This window comes from Capra hircus, chromosome 29 (genome assembly GCF_001704415.2).
Source record: "Capra hircus breed San Clemente chromosome 29, ASM170441v1, whole genome shotgun sequence".
Classification (NCBI taxonomy): domain Eukaryota; kingdom Metazoa; phylum Chordata; class Mammalia; order Artiodactyla; family Bovidae; genus Capra; species Capra hircus.
In genome coordinates this window covers 29,184,292-29,201,728 of record NC_030836.1, presented here as the reverse complement: position 1 = coordinate 29,201,728, position 17,437 = coordinate 29,184,292, and the positions used below count along the sequence as shown (strand labels likewise).

General features: G+C 52.9%; 1 protein-coding gene across 2 annotated transcripts in view; it reads left to right on the top strand.

The window, feature by feature from the left end:
* KIRREL3 (kin of IRRE like 3 (Drosophila)) overlaps positions 1-17,437 on the top strand; it is a 613,428-nt gene that overhangs the window by 501,969 nt on the left and 94,022 nt on the right. For both annotated transcript variants that reach the window (XM_018043218.1, XM_018043217.1), the window contains exons 4-5: positions 9,377-9,526; positions 14,952-15,101. In XM_018043218.1, coding sequence (XP_017898707.1) covers positions 9,377-9,526; positions 14,952-15,101 — 300 coding nt within the window. The remainder of the gene's footprint in view (positions 1-9,376; positions 9,527-14,951; positions 15,102-17,437) is intronic.

Sequence of the window (17,437 nt, the reverse complement as noted above, 5' to 3'; positions counted from 1 at the left end):
AGTATTCTTAAACCTTCCCCAGTTGGTCACTAATAACAGAGCAGACGGTGACATCTGAACCTTTTCTGCGTGGCTGGGCAGGCAGCTCCAGGAGACTGGAGCCGGCAAAGGCAGGACTGCAGGAGGCTCAGATGTTCACATCTCTCGTCTGTGTGACTCATGGGAAGAAGCAGGTTCTAATCGGTCCAGCTTCAGGCTTGCAAAGCCTCCTTTCCCAGCTCTGGGACCCCCTTGTGGCTCCAGCTTTAACAGTCCTGGGCTCAGGAAAGGCTCATAAATAGTGATGAAAACTACAAAAATGAGGCGCCCAGAGAGAGGGGAGGAGGAGGTTGCGCACACCCCACACCATCTCCTGACCACCTCCAACCTGAGCTCTGAGCACGACGGAGCCAGGGGATAGCAGGGCACATGTGGAGATCAGTGCCCCTGCTCCGCACATCAGGCTCCAGGGCAGTTGGCTCCGAGCCTGTCTCTCCTGTTACACTAACTAACCCCACACCCCTTGCTCTCTGCACTAGTCCACACTGACCCCCACAGAGGGCTGCCTCTCACACCACCATGGGACCACCTGACCACCAGATCGGTGACTGGGAACAGACACAAACTTGTGCCTGTAGGCGTAGCAACAGACTTAGGTCACTGGCGTGCCAGTTTGTCCCCAGAAGGTCGGGGTTGAGAGTTATGGCCGGCAGGGTTAGGTGAGCACCTTCCTTGGAGTCTGGCATGGAGGACCCCGGGTACCATGGGCACAGGACCACTGGGCCCTCTTCCTACCTGTTCCCTGCCCCCACGCCCCTCACCACACACACACACACACACACACACACACACACACACACACACACACACAGAGTCAGAGTGAGGCAACAATGCCAGGGGCCCCTGGGACCTTAAAGACTGTCCAGACCCACAGCAACCCTGACAGCAGAGAGAAGCCTTGGCCTTCTCAGCATGTATTTTAGTCCCAGGAAAAATTCCACCCCCAAAAATTCTAAACCAGAGGCTTTCAAATATTCTAAAAGAGTGAGAAGTGTTTATCTGAGCAAAATTGTGAGTGGTTGACAAGGAATAGAAGCAGAAAAGGTCTGGCTAGAGAAGGGGTGGGGCCTGGAAGCCAACCGACTCAACCCCACCAACATACATGCGTGCACACACACGCACACACACACACGCACACACTGAGGTAGCCAGGTCCCCAGAACACGGATGTAAAGACATCACTCTTGGAGGGTTGGTCCTCCCAACCTCAGCCAGCAGAGTGTCTCTCCCCTCCCCAGGAGGTAGCTGGGAATTGAGAGGTGACCTCAGATCAGGGGCCACACGTGTGTGAGCTTATAGACAGTCATGGGGTCTTCAGCATTTTAGATGTTCTACTGGAAGACAGTGGGGACCTCCCAGAGCCAGATGGTGATGGCTCACTCCATGTTAATGTGACCTGCGTGAGTCCCCAAAAAAGAGACTGCAGTGAGGGGCCATGTGGTCAGGGCTGAGAGGGGTGGCCCCTTTGGGGAGCCTGATGGCTGGTAGAGATGAGGAAGTGAGGGGTAGCGGAGGGGGGCGTTGAGAACAGTCTGGAGAAGTCTTGAGAGATGCTGAGCAGCAAGCAGAGGGCAGGGGGCAGCCAGCTGCAGGAGAGGGCAGCAGGGCTGGGGGAGGGGCAGCTCCGAGCTGGGCTGGTACAGGGGTGAGGGAGCCCCGGGGGCTTCTTCCAGTGCCTCCCTCCACCTCGGGCCAGGCAGCAGCTGCACCTGTCCCTCCCTGCGCTGAGGAGTTGAGAGTCCTGCCACCACCTGCCGCCACCTCATCCTTTCTCCCCACCTTCATCCCCACTTGGACTCAGAGCACAAGGAACACACACTTGGCTCGAAGCCTGGGGCTCCCCAGAGCCCTCCCTGCTTTTCATCCTTCCCTCCGGTGGCGGCCCCCACTTCCTGAGGTTTGGAGAGAAGGTTCCCAAAGCCCCCACCTGCTCAGACTTCCGCCTCCGCTCCCGCCCCTGGCCTGCTGAGCTGGGGGTTCTGTGAGAGCCAGACCCTAATCCTGACTCAGTGAAACTTGGGGGGTCACATCCCCTTTCTGGGCTCAGTGTGGAGACACAGGCTCCCCCTCCCCACCCCGCCTCAGTGTGGTAGAGGCAAGTCGCAGAGTTGGTGAGGTGCTGTCTTGGCATGGGCAAGCCACAGCAGCCTGGGCATGCCAGGAGACACATGGGCCAGGGAAAGTGACCTCAGGGGCTCTGAAAAGACCCTGGAGGGCCTCTCCCTTCCTGGGATGGGACCATCCTCCAGGGAGGGGATAGGAAAGATGGCCTGCAGCTCCCACCAGGACCACACCCCATCCTCCCCGCAACCTCTCAAATGCAGGAGAGTTCCGCGTGGGTTTCCTCCCTGGCTCTCTCCTTTGAAGTTTTCTTCAGTTCCGGTCAAGGGCAGGGGAAGGGGGTCTCAGGCACGTCTGTGCGTCCCCGGGGGCTTAGGACTGTCTAGTAAAGGACCGCAGGCTGTGGCTCTGACACAGGACTGCTGGCCTGCTGCCCCTTCTCCATCACTTAGGGCCCTGGGCTTCTAGCGACGGCATCTTCCCATGGGTCTCACGGGGTACCCATTCCATAGGACCAACTGGAAAGAATTCAAATAACCCCTGTAAACCTCTTAATTCATGTGGTTCATTCAATGAAAGTCAGCTATGTATTAATTCTATGAGAATAAAAATACTATTTATAACACATAACCAGCTACATAATAATATTTATATAATAATAGTATTATATTTTTAAAGATTTTTTTTGATGTGGACCATTTTTAAAGTCTTCATTGAATTTGTTACAGTGTTGCTTCTGTTTCATGCTTTGGTTTTTTGACCCTGAGGCATGTGGGATCCCAGCTCCTTGACCAGGGATGGAACCTGTACCCCCTGCGGTGGAAGTAGAGAGTCCTAACCACCGGATGGCCAGGAAAGGCCCAATAATGGCATTATATTAATAACTATAACATTAATTATATTAATGTAATATTGCTAATAGGTAATATTATATATGATAATATACCATATTACGTATAATAATATATGTAATAATATTAAAGATTATATGTAGTATATAATAATGTATGTTAATGTATAATTATATTAATATAAATGGCTATATAATATAGTTATTAGTATAACTATAATAATATATTATTAATATAATAATAACTGTATACTAATATATAATACTCTTTGCAACCCTATGGACTGTAGCCCTCCAGGCTCCTCTGTCCATGGGATTCTCCAGGCAGGAATATTGGAGTGGGCTGCCATTTCCTTCTCCAATATACTAACGAGTTGTACAATAGTAAGTGCTATGCTGTGCTTAGTCATTCAGTCATGTCCAACTCTTTGGGACCCCTTGGACTGCAGCCCGCCAGACTCCTCTGTCCATGGATATTCTCAGGCAAGAATACTGGAGTGGGTTACCATGCCCTCCTCCAGAGGATCTTTCCAACCCAGAGACTGAACAGACAAAAAGACAAATATCATATGATATCACTTATATGTGGAAGCTAAAAAAAAATGATAGAAAAAGCTTATTTATAAAACAGAATTGCAGACATAAAAAACAAACATGCTTATCAAAGGGGAAAAGTAGGGGAGGGCTATATTAGGAGTTTGGGATTAACAGATGCACAACTACTATATATAAAACAGGTCTGCTATATAGCTCAGGGAACTATATTCAATATCTTGTTATAACCTATAATAGAAAAGAATCTGGAAAAGAATATACAAATATAAACATATAATGGAATCTCTTTGCTGTACACCTGAGATGAACACAACATTGTAATCAACTATATGCCAGTTTAAAAAAATAAAAGTAACTAAATAAAAATAAAGCCTGAGAAGGGAGGTCACATGAGCTGCCGGGCTCCACAGCAGGAGGTCACTGGACAAGATGGGAAGCTGAGGCAGAGACCTGACAGGGGGCTGAGTCCACAGTGAGAGTAGGACCCTGTGGGGCCCAGCGCATGCTCTGCTTGGATCAGAGCTGCCAGATGGGGGCAGGGCGGAGGCCACAGAGGTGAGCGCCTGGAGGGACAGACCAGGTCGTATTCACCCCCTTCTCACCAGACAACGTAATTTCTGCCTCCTGGCAGGTCTCAATAAGTGTGTGCTGAATAAACAAAGCATCTCTGGAAGCTTCTCGCCTATGCAATATAATGCCCAGGAGGTTATAGAAAATAATCATTTGCCTTTCACCTCTCTGGACTGGAAAGTCACAAGTGAAGGAACTGGTAAGGAGATTCTTCAGACAAGAACCTCCCTCCGTGTCTGCCTGCCGCATCCCCTGGGGTTCCTCAGCTTGAAGGGGAGGCCCCTGGGCCTGTCCCACTGGTCCATCCCTTCCTCTCCTCTCCATCTTCAACGCTGTAACCTTCATCTCCTCTAGAAGTGACACCTAGCTTAGGTGCTACTCGAGAAAGGGTCTCGTTGATTTGAAAGAGAAAATCATTCTTAGTAGCTTGAATTTAATGTGCAAAAATTAAAATTTTGCTGAGGACTTCCCTGGCAGTCCAGTGGTTAAGACTGCACACTTGCACTGCAGAGGTTACAAGTTCGATCCCTGGTCAGGGGAACTAAGATTCCACATGCCAGCCAGTACAGCCAGAATAAACATGATGAAAAGGCAAATTGTCAGAGTGCACCCTCCCCACAAATAATCTGCAAACCATGTCTTTTGGGGCAGCCTGTTGAAACTCTCCGGAGAAGGCAATGGCACCCTACTCTAGTACTCTTGCCTAGAAAATCCCATGGACAGCAGAGCCTGTTAGGCTGAAGTCCATGGGATCGCTAAGAGTCAGACATGACTGAGCAACTTCCCTTTCACTTTTCACTTTCACGCATTGGAGAAGGAAATGGCAACACACTCCAGGGTTCATGCCTGGAGAATCCCAGGGATGGGGGAGCCTGGTGGGCCGCCGTCTATGGGGTCGCACAGAGTCGGACACGACTGAAGCGACTTAGCAGCAGCAGCAGCAGCAGCAGTTAAGACTATCCTGGGTACCAATCTCCCTCCAGAAACATTCTTTCCGTGGAAAAGTTGAGGGGATCCAAACAGACAACATGTGAGAGCCGAAAGCTCTCTCTGAAGTCTGCTGGGGTAGATCAGGGGACGCTAGTCCACTGAAGGCTCACTTCTGTTTCCTTCCTTTCTGGCTCCCTTCTGTCGGCCCTGCCCCAACTCCTGGCTCTGAGGCAGCCTCGACGGAGAAGTAGTGACCGCTCAGTGTCCACTTCCACACCTGCTTCCCGGGACCTTCCCCTCCAAGCCCCTCCGGCCCCTCCAGCCCCAGTCTCCATGGTGACAGCCCTTCTCCCTGGGGCACCGACAACTCCGCCATCCTCAGGCTTCTCACCCTCGCCCCGGCCCACACCTCCACCTGGGATGCCCCCTGCACCCCAGCTTTCCAGGTGCCCTCACCGATACCAAGAGGAAGCAAGGGGGTGCTCCCACCACAGGCCTCCCTGTTCACGGGCAGTCCTGGGGCTCAGGCTCTGCTGCAGAGGGCTTGTTCATCTCAACCCCACCCCTACCCCCACCCCTGGCTCCCAGCTGACAACCTGATAATTCTCTCTGATCACACAGTCTCTGGCAGCTATGGTGGCTGTCTTGACACTGTCCTTCTTGCAAGAAAGGTTTTGAGATAAAAGAATGCACTGTGAAATCATCATTAGAGCCTTGGAGAAGGGGCCTGGGAGAGGACTGGTCTGCCGCCCACGCAGCCTCTCCGTCATCCCAGCTCCTCCCTGTCCATTCCTCCCGCTCTTCTCCCTGCCGGCTTCCCTCTCTTCCCTCGTCTCTCTCTTCCTCTCCACTCCTTCTCTCCCGCTCTCCCCATCCCCTATCCCTCTGGCTCCTTCTCCACTCTCTCCCTCCCTGTCTCCTCTCATCTCTTCCCTCCTTCTCTCTCTCTTGTTTTGGTGCCAGAAGCAGTCTAATTACAACAGAGAACTTGGAGAGACAGAAAAAGAAAAAAAAAAACACCCCACCACACAGAGCTGATGAAAATGTCCTATGAAATCTAATTTGTAAAGCTCAAATCAGAATAAAAAGTGTTACTCCCACAATTCAGGGCCAATTTGATTTTTAATGAGATTCCTCAGAGACCCAGCCAAGATCTCATCCAGTTGAAAACCTACTACCTTCCTGCCTTCCACACACTCTCTCTGCCGTGTGGACCTCTGTCTCTCCCCCTCTGCCATCCCCAGTGCCCCTCAGGGACATTCCCCAGTGACTCCCTTCTCAGGGCCATCTCTTGCTGAGAGTTTGGCCCCAGTCTGGAGCTCTGTGTCCCCAGGATGGGCAGCAGAGAGTGTCCGAGACCTCTGTGGCCACCCCGACTCTCTCCCAGCGGAGGAACAGCCTGCCCACCAGGTCCGATTTTCCTCGGCTGTGTATCTGTGTCCGCAGAGTAGGATGTGGGAAAAAAATACAAACTTAGAAGTCATGACCCTCAGATCAAACCCCATTCATTAGCTGTGTGAACTTGGGCAGGTTGCTTTGCCTCTCTGATCTGGGTTTCTTTGGTGTGAAATGGGAGCTGTTCTGCTCTGAATGGTAGTCAGTTATGGGAGGGACTGCATGTGAAGCCTGGATGGGACTGCGGGCCAGGAGCTCAGTGGACGTCAAGGTCCACTCCTTTACGGCATGCCCCGTCGTCGGTTCAGCTGTGGCTGCCCAGGAAATGTAGGTCACAAGACACCCCCTTCTTCGGCAATCCCTCCAGGTCCAGGCATAGAGATCCGCTCGCTGTAGAGGAGAACACGGTCCTCAGAGCCAGAGTCTTGGGTTCACAGCCCAGGTCCTGCCGCTAGAGCCTCCCTGGACAATTTAGAACCCTCCAAGCCTCCGTTGCTGAGTCCCTGTGACACGGGGTTGATAAGGCTCCAGCAGGTGTTGTGGGCACGTGATGGCCACGGGAAGGTACGCAGGGCGCTTGTGAGTAACTAATATGTGAGGCTTCGGTTAATATTTTTCCCTTCCTTGGGCCCCATGTCCTCATCTGGAAAACGCGGATAAAAATCGCACCAACCTCATAGGTTGTTATGAAGATGAACATGCTAACAAGCTGATATCTTTAAATCTCAGAACAATGACTGGCGTATTGTACCTACTGTGTGTGTCTGTTTACCTTAGTCACGACCTGCTAAGGTAGATGATTCAGGGAGGAGTGTGTGGGGAGGGGTAGGGTCTCACTGATGGTCTGCTTCCAAGTGACAGTGAGGCTGGAGTAGGGTCTGCTGCAGAAGAGAAAGGGTGGGAGGATGGGTGGAGACAATGACCTGCTCCCTCAGCCGCATCACCTGCCACATTACACCTGGACCCACTGAGTGCCCTAAAACTACACCTGGGCTCGCCATGTGCCCTGGGCCCACAGCGTGCCCCTGAACTGCACCTGGACCCACTGTGTGCCCCTGAACTGCACCTGGACCCACTGTGTGCCCCTGAACTGCACCTGGACCCACTGTGTGCCCCTGTACTCCACCTGGGCATACTGTGTGCCCCTGAACTGCACCTGGACCCACTGTGTGCCCCTGTACTCCACCTGGGCCCACTGTGTGCCCCTGAACTCCACCTGGGCCCACTGTGTGCCCTGAACTCCACCTGGGCCCACTGTATGCCCCTGAACTCCACCTGGACCCACTGTGTGCCCCTGAACTCCACCTGGGACTACTGTGTGCCCCTGAACTCCACCTGGGACCAATGTGTGCCCCTGAACTCTACCTGGATCCACTGTGTGCCCCTGAACTCCACCTGGACCCACTGTGTGCCCCTGAACTGCACCTGGACCCACTGTGTGCCCCTGAACTCCACCTGGACCCACTGTGTGCCCCTGAACTCCACCTGGACCCACTGTGTGCCCCTGAACTCCACCTGGACCCACTGTGTGCCCCTGAACTCCACCTGGACCCACTGTGTGCCCCTGAACTCCACCTGGACCCACTGTGTGCCCCTGAACTCCACCTGGGCCCACTGTGTGCCCCTGAACTCCACCTGGGCCCACTGTATGCCCCTGAACTCCACCTGGGCCCACTGTATGCCCCTGAACTCCACCTGGACCCACTGTGTGCCCCTGAAATCCACCTGGGACTACTGTGTGCCCCTGAACTCCACCTGGGACCAATGTGTGCCCCTGAACTCCACCTGGGCCCAATGTGTGCCCCTGAACTCCACCTGGGCCCACTGTGTGCCCCTGAACTCCACCTGGTCCCACTGTATGCCCCTGAACTCCACCTGGACCCACTGTGTGCCCCTGAAATCCACCTGGGACTACTGTGTGCCCCTGAACTCCACCTGGGACCAATGTGTGCCCCTGAACTCTACCTGGATCCACTGTGTGCCCCTGAACTGCACCTGGACCCACTGTGTGCCCCTGGACCCACTGTGTGCCCCTGAACTCCACCTGGGCACACTGTGTGCCCCTGAACTCCACCTGGGCACACTGTGTGCCCCTGAACTCCACCTGGGCCCACTGTGTGCCCCTGAAATCCACCTGGGCCCACTGTATGCCCTTGAACTCCACCTGGACCCACTCTGTGCCCCTGTACTCTACCTGGACCCACTGTGTGACCCTGAATTCTACCTGGGCCCACTATGTGCCCCTGAACTCCACCTAGACCCACTGTGTGCCCTTGAACTCCACCTGGACCCACTGTGTGACCCTGAACTCCACCTGGACCCACTGTGTGCCCTTTGAGCTACACCTGAGCCCACTGTGTGACCTCAGGCATGTCACTCCTTTCCTAGGAGCCTCAGTTCATCTGTAAACTGTGGGTAATAACAGCTAGCTAGCATTGCAGTTAATCCTCCATGAATAGCTCCATTCTTTCTGTCCTGTAGGGCCTGGCTCCTTGGGGTGCTGGTCCTAGTCCCATCCTGGAAGCCACTAAAAGGATGCTATTATTCCTTGGGTTTCCAGGTTTACTCATAGCTCTCCACCCTCCTCCATGCCCATGGCCCTCTTGAAGCACACCTCCAGAGTGCTTCCGGCTGGAGGTCTGTCTCCTGCCTCTGCCCCTTGTGGAAGTAGGTGCAGGGGGTGTCGTCAGGTGGAAAGGGGAATAGGATGTCCCATGGCCCGTTTGCGGCTAGAGGATGGCGAAACCACAGCGTGAGTGCACTGGGGGTTGATGGGCAGGGAGCCTGCAGCTGTGGCCAGCTCCTGTGAGCAGGCAATGGAGCTGAGGTCAGTGAGGAAGCCGCTGCTGGGCCCCAGCGGGAAGGGAGGCACTCTGGGGGGCTCTTGTCTCCTGAACCAGCCTGCTCTCTGCTTCTATAGATCAAGCAGAAGCCCTTCCGGCAAGTAACTGACCGCCTTGCTTGTTTCCTTCCTAGGCCAAGTGTACTCCTTCAGCCAGCAGCCCCAGGATCAGGCCGTGGTGTCGGGGCAGCCGGTGACACTGCTGTGCGCCATCCCTGAATACGATGGCTTCGTTCTGTGGATCAAGGATGGCTTGGCTCTGGGCGTGGGCAGGGACCTCTCAAGTGAGTACCCCCAGGCCTCCCTAGGAAGGCCTGGAACCCACCCCTGCCCTACCCACCCACACACCCTCCTAGGGAACCCCATCTTCATAGGCATTTGGTGGGATTAAGTCTCAGCTTTCATTGTAGATTCCATGAGCAGAGCCAGTCAAGGCAGGCCTGGTCCAGGATGCACAGGACTTTGAGGGCCCCTCTGACTTCCGGTGGTGAATTACAAGTAAACCCTCCATTCTGGCTGTCAGTCCTAAACCTAACACAAGGTTGGCTTGGCGGGTTCATTCCAAAGTCAAACACATCTCATGTAAAGTCAGATTTCCAGAAGTAAAGCCTTCGTATTTCTTGATCCCAAATGTATTCCCCACTTAAGACACAACCTGGTTCTTCCCTTCTTCCATCCATTGTTGTTTGTTGCTGTGTTTTTAATTGCTAAGTTGTGTCCGACTCCTTTGCCATCCCCATAGCCTATAGCCCACCAGGCTCTCCTGTCCATGGGATTTTCCAGGCAAGAATATTGGAGTGGGTTGCCATTTCCTTCTCCAGGGGATCTTCCCAACACAGAGGTCACACCCACGTCTCCTGCATTGGCGGGCAGATTCTTTTGCACTAAGTCACCTTGGAAGCCCCCTTTTATCCATTAAAGGGGACCAAGTTGATTGAAAATGCAAAGAAAGCTGGTAGGGCTTAGAGGTCATCATGCGATGGGGAGAAAACAAAATAAGTGTTTGAAATAAACTCCAGGCCTTGTTCAGCCCACCCAGGCTGGTATTCAGCAAAGATGCACTGGTGGGCTCTGGTGCCTATTGATGACTGGTGTCTGAGCTGCCCGGTTGGCACCCGTGCCCTGTCACCTGTTAAGGATTGTAAATGTCAACCCTTACGCCCATACAGATGTCTTTGCAACCCATCCTCTCCCCTGGGAGAAAAAGGACTGAAATCATCTTGGTCATTCACCCATCAGTCATTGCAATTCTCCCCTGGCGCGGGTCGGCATGCGGCTGTTTACTAAGCTTAGCACGAACTGTACAATGCAGAACAAGGGATGTGGGTGTCCCTGCCATCAAGGAATGTCTGGGGGTGGAGAAGGACAGAAAAATATGTATTCGACTGAGAAGTAGCTTTGCCTCTCTCCTGGTGTACAGCTGCAAGAAAATAAAAATCGAAGTGCACCTGGGAACAGGATGGTTGGGAAATTAATATTTTAAACTGTGAGTTATGTCTTGCCAGAAATGTATACTGAAACATTATAGCAATGGTCAATAGCATCCCGAGGTTTGAGTGCTACAGCCCAGCTGAGCATGGATAAAATACACAATCACATCTCCAAAATATACTGTGCTGCCATAAAATTTAAGTATTATGGGAACCAGCCAATTTCAGGGACTCTGAACTCCCTTACCCGAGAGGAACTGGGGAAATGATACGATCTTCCCGAACCAGAATGGTTCACACTTCACGTGGCCCTGAGCGGGCTCAGCACCGCTGCTGGGTAAGAAAGCTCTCTGGGTTCCTGGTCAGTTGTTTTCAGCTTCAGCCAGGGACTGGGTTCTTGCTGGGTCAGTGGCCAAGAGGAGGCCCCAGGTCACTGTGGATGGTTCCAGAGTGGTCATTGCCATACAGATAATTGACCCTCTGGCATCCACTTCCACAAATGACTTTCTGGGACCAGAGGCTGGGTCTTGCTAAGTGCTGGAGGGCAGAAGGTTCTCATGGACTGAGGTCTGCTTCCTCTCCAACCTGACTTCATTGATAGAAGGAGGTCTGGCCCTTTCATTGCAGAACCAGTGAACTCAAACTCTTGGTAACATATTTTCTCTGGATTTGATCACTTGTCCCAAAATAGCATCATGACAGTGATGACAACTATATGCTTAATAAACATTGTTTGCTTGCCTGATAAGAAAGTGAGTGTAATAGTCCAGCAAGCATGAAATATGATTGGGCCCAGGGTTGTGGGGTTTGGGTCTGCTGCAGCTCTGCCCTCTTCTATTTTAAATACGTGTCTCCATCCAGTCCACCAGGAATGATCCCTAACTGAAGACCGATCTTCCTGGCCACCGAGACTGGAAAAAAATCAGTCGAAGGAAGTGATTTATAAATACGCTCCCTCATATTGATAGAACATTTTTCTTCTAAGAAGCTCAAATTCTTCTCAGACATTATCTCATAAATCTACAATGATCCATGGGTTATAAAAAAAAGAAAAAAGAAGAAGGCTTTTTCTCTTTTTACTTGGCAGGTAAATAAAGTCACAGCTGAGAAAGAAATTGATTCAAACATACCTCAAGCCCAATGCATGGGAAATATTGAAAGCAAGAAGAGAAGGGGGCAACAGAGGATGAGATGGTTGGACGGCATCACTGACTCAATGGACCTGAGATCGTTAGTGAAGGACAGGGAAGCCTGGCGTGCTGCAGTCCATGTGGTCACAAAGAATCAGACTCAACTTAGTGACAGAACAGCAAATTCATGGGATCCTGATTCCCAACCCCCAAAATGCTTGTACCCTGTCTGTTAAAGACAGGAACCTCTCTGACTACCTTACATCACTGTGATGTTCAATTTTTAATTTATTTATTTTTAATTGGAGGACAATTGCTTTAAAATATTGTGTTGGTTTCTGCCATACATCAACATGGATCTGCCATAGGTATACATATGTCTCCTCCCTCTTCAACCTCCTTCCCACATCCCACCCCATCCCATCCCTCTAGATTGTCTCAGAGCACCAAATTTGAGCTTCCTGCGTCACACAGAGTTTAAACTAACACTTATAGACTATTACTGTGTCGAGTCCTTTACACAGATAATCCTATCTATTCTTCCCCATACCTCTATGAGGTACTAGCATTGTCCCATTTTACTGACAAGGAAATGGAAGCACAAAGCAGTTGGAGTAACTTGCCCAAGACAGCAGAGTTAGGGACTGATCGAGCTGACATGAAAACCCAGGCAGTTTGTCTGTAGAACCCAGACTACACATAATTTTACCTCCCCTGAGAGTAGCAAAAGAGAGTAACGGTACTAGCGGAAGGAGCTAGAACTTGCTCTGAATCCGTGATTCTGGGCCTGTGTTTTCCAAAGATGCTGCCAGTCCTCAGAACAGCATCACGACTCGTCGCCTAATTAGGCAAATACAGACAAACCCATCACTGATGTTTTCAGCAGCTTATGAGAGAAGAAGGCGGCTGCTGTTGGCTCGCGAGACAGCGAAACACGAGCTCCGGCCAGGATGCCTACAGGGGGCCAGGAGCTGTCACAAGGCAGCAGGTTGGAGGGGCTGGGGGCCGCCCACCGGCTACACTGACGGCAGCTGCAGCAGGGAGAGGCCAGACCAGTGCCCACATCCAGCTCCTCACCAGGCCCCATGGAGAGCCAGCTCAACTTACCCGGGCTCCTCCCCAAAGCCCAGCAGAAAGCAGGAAGGGCGGGCAGGAGGGGAAGCCATGCTCTTGGGGCCACAGCTGATGGCCCTATAGCATCTCCCGCCAGGCCCGAACAGCTGTGGAGAGCATGATGGGGACATTCCTAGCCGTGAAGACAGGAGCCTAACAGGCTCAGCCACACAGGATGCACCCCAAAAGCATACTGGGGATTCTGGTGGAGGATCACTGCTGCCTCCACTGACCAGGAATGGGTACCCCTTAACAGCCCACCCCCAGGGAACACTGCGCTCTCGTCTGGAAGACTCGTAGGTTATGGGGGTAAGAGGGGCCCCAGAGCACCTAAGAAATCTCCTCTGTAGTGTCCGTGACAGGGGATCGTCCCACATCTGCTTGAATACAGCCAGTGACGGGGACCTCACTACCACCTTTGGCAGTCCAGGTCTCTGCTAACACCAGTACATTGCTAACAGTAACCTAAAGTGTGTCCCTGCACTCATTGCACCCCTTGCTCCAATCCTTAGAAGCTACACAAACACGTCTAACCCCTACTAAGAGACTGAGAAAAGTTTGAAGAGAGCTATGGCACGTCCCCTGTCTGTTCCTGTCTCTCAAGCCTTAGTCTTCTCTTTAAAAGGCCAAACGTGCCCAACTGCCTCCTGCTGAGAACTCACTCTGCCCCAGTGAAGGCCCTTCAGAAACAGAAGCAGTTTGGGGCTGTCAGAGGGTGGATGGGCCTCTGGAAAGAGAGGGACCCTGTATGTGGGGACACACAGAGGTCGGGGAAAGGGGTGCATGGAAAACAGGTCCTGTGGAAAGGACTAAGATCGAGGGCCCAACAGCAGTGGAGATGCAGACGCAGAGAACCGACTTATGGACACAGTGGGAAGGGAGGAAGGAGAGGCCGAGACGCATGGAGAGTGGCATGAAAACATATATACTGCCTTATGCATAATTAACAGCCATGGAAACTTGCTACATGACTCAGGGAACTCAAGCCAGGGCTCCCTAACAACCTAAAGGGGCAGGAAAGGGTGGGAGGTGGGAGGGAGGTTTAAGAGGGAAGGGACATAGACATAACTATGGCTGATCCATGTTGATGTATGGCAGAAACCAACACAATATTGTAAAGCAATTATCCTTCAATTAAAAATAAATTTTAAAAAAATGAAGGTCGAGGCCCCAAGACCCGGGACGGAGAGGCTCTGCCCAACCTGGCAGCCACAGCCCCTGATGTATTTCCATTCGACCCATGGAGCCCCAGGAAAACTCCTCACTGACTCACCATGCTCAAGCCTTATTCATCTATTATTCATCACCAGTGGTATAGGAGGCCCCCAATTTTCAATTGTCCTGAGTGTCACCTAAGTGCTTAGTCAGGCCCTGGGGTCCCGGGGGATCATAGTGAGAACGACCAATAAAGAGTCCCTTACAGCTCAGAGTGGCCAGAGGCTCCTGGGCTCCGGTGCGCCGGCCTCGGTCGCTACTTCCTGTCCATCTGCAGCCAGAGTTTTCCCCCACAGCCACTCTTGCTCTTTTTCCAAGCATTTCTGTTTCCTTCTTCTCTCTCCCCCTGACCCTGTCTTCTCTGTGCCTCTGAGCCTGGGTCTCTCTGTCTTTCTGTGTGTGTTTCCTCATCAGGATGTGTGTCTGCTTGGCAAGCCTCAGAGCCGAGCATGCTGCGTTCCAGGGTGGCAGCCCATTGTGTCTGTCCACATTCAGCTCCTTCCCGCTCTAATAGCAGCTTCTCCGACATCCCTAAACTTAAAACCTGCAGTACCTTTATGCACATGCACACACACACACACACACACACACACACACACACACAGACAGACTCGCTGTCCTAGCTCCCTGGGGAAGCTCACTTTTGTGCTCCTTACACTGAGATCAAGGCCCTGCGCTGTCTCCTCCTGCTCTGCCGGCCCCCTAAGACCAGCCCCCGCACCCCACACCCCCACCCGCTGATGTCCCGCCCACTGTGCCCGTCAGTCATGCCGGCTTCTCCACCCCGCCCCGCCCCCCTGATGCACCTGCCTTCTCCACAGGTTACCCGCAGTACCTGGTGGTAGGGAACCACCTGTCAGGGGAGCATCACTTGAAGATCCTGCGGGCGGAGCTGCAAGACGATGCCGTGTACGAGTGCCAGGCCATCCAGGCGGCCATCCGGTCCCGCCCTGCGCGCCTCACCGTCCTAGGTAAGAACCGTCCTTGCGCCCGGCCAAGGATGCTGTGAGAAGCAGCCAGGGCTCAGCTCCAGAAATCGGGCCAGACTGGAGGGGCCTGCCCACTGGACAACAGGGCTGCTGCCCACCAAAAGGGGGAAAGTGAACATCCCTGTGCGGGACATCGGAAGGCCAGTGCCAGCCGACCCCTGACTCTGCCCAACTCCAGTGTGTTTGACTGCCACTGAGAAAGCGAAAGAGGGCTCCTGGGTGCTTGTTTATTCAGTCAGGAAGCATGTTCTGTGCACATGGTCTAAGCCAGGCGCTATGTTTGATGATGGAGACCCAGAGAAGAAGGGGGTGTATCTTTGAGTTCCTTCTTTATGAATTGCCCTCTCCTGGTGCTGGCAAAGCCCATCTAGCCTCCTCCCCCATCAGGCTCTCCTGGTGATTCCAGCATCCACAGCGACCACCCTGGCCATGCTCCTTCCCACCTCCACTGCTCCCTGGGAATCCTGGCTCTCAGTGGAGGCCCAGGCTGGCTGCCTACATCATCCCCAGGAAAACCATTACAGGTTTTTAGGCCACATCACACCTCTGCCCCCTGGTCTTTCTTTATCTCAGTTTCCCTGGGGACATCCTCCTGAAGAGGTCCCCACTGCTGGACCCAGGCACACCTGCCTAGAGACCAGGGGATGGGCTCAGCTACCCCCTCAACCACCTCATCCTCATTTAGAGTTCAGCCCCATCAACTGCCTCCTCCCGCCAGCTGTTAGCATGGAGCCAAGCCTGCTGGGGGCCAGGCCGGTGCTTCAGTCATAATAGCTCACTTTTGCATCGCGCCGCACAGCAACCCTTTCAGTCCCTCCACTTACGTTACCTCGCTGTTCCGACGCTAACCTGGGGGATGGGGAAGGTGGCCCCAAGTGAGGATTTGAGGCTCCTAGAAGCAAAGGGCAGATGTTGGGGGGGTGCACAGGCCGCCAGAAGAGGGAAGTCCACCCCCACCCCCCTGGCCCGCCACTCCCTGCCCCGAGCAGCTGTTGAAAAGTCTGACAACAGGGTCAACAGCTGGGGTGCTGCCTCCTCGCCGCCGGGCAGCTGAGGCACGGCTGCTCAGAGATGAAATATTTAAGAGGGCGTCAGGTCTACATGGCCAGCACGCTGGGATAGGCCCTGGAGGACCACTCACCCAGCACGGAGCTTGGCTTCTTGAGACGGGGAGGAGAAACTGCGGGCCAACCTCAGAGACCCCCTTCAACCTCTGAGTCTCCCCCAGAAGGAATGAGAGAAATAAACCTTCTCTGGAGGGTCAATGAGCTGGGGTCCCTTGACCAGGAAGTGGCGGGCCCCCTGTGTCAGGGGGAGAGTCTGCCACCTGCGTCTCTCTTGAGATATGGCTGAAATGGGACCCGGCCTTCGATTGCTGTGGGGATTGAGGGAAAAGAGAAGGAGGATTTAGTGCCTAATATATTTTCTGATCTTTGAGGATTGCAAAAGGCCAGTATAGATTTGCTAAGCAGAGTCGTCTTTCTTTCTTTTTTAAGAGGACTGGATTCTATTTTATTTGGGAGTTGCGGGGGCGGGGGGCAGTGCTGACTGTGTCTCTGTTGCTGCGCACCGGCTTTCTCTAGTTGCGTCGAATGGGGGCTGCTCTTCGTTGCCGTGTGCAGGATTTTTATTGTGGCGGCTTCTCTTGTTGTGGCGCACAGGCTCTGAGGCGCGTGGACTTCAGAAGTTGTGGCACAAGGGGGTTAGTTGCTTCGCAGCATGTGGAATCTTCCCAGACCAGGGATGGAACCAGAGTGCCCTGCATTGGCAGGCAGATTCTTAAGCTCTGGACCACTAGGGAAGTCCTGGGTTGTAACATCTTTATCTCCAGAGGTTTTACAGCATCATGCTCCACTCTTGGACCCCCTTCTAGAGGGTGAAAGTGAAAGTCACTCAGTCGTGTCCAACTCTTTGCGACCCCATGGACTATACAGTCCGTGGAGTTCTCCAGGCCAGAATACTGGAGTGAGTATCCTTTCCCTTCTCCAGGGGATCTTCCCAACCCAGGGATGAACCCCCATCTCCCACATTGCAGGTGGATTCTTTACCAACTGAGCTATCAGGGAAACCCTTCTAGAGAGTACCAGAGATGCTAAACTGAGAGGCCCCTGAGCATTGCCCACTCCTGACTTCACACAGGACTTAAACAGATGGGGATGCCTCTGGTCCTTAAGTTCTCATCCTGGGATCAGAGTTTCACCTGGTCATACCAAGCCACAGGCCCCTTTTCATCTGTACTATCTCAGGTAGATTACAAAGTCCAAGTTACCCCAGATATTTTACAGATAAGGAAGTTGAGACTCAGAAAGGCAAAAGCT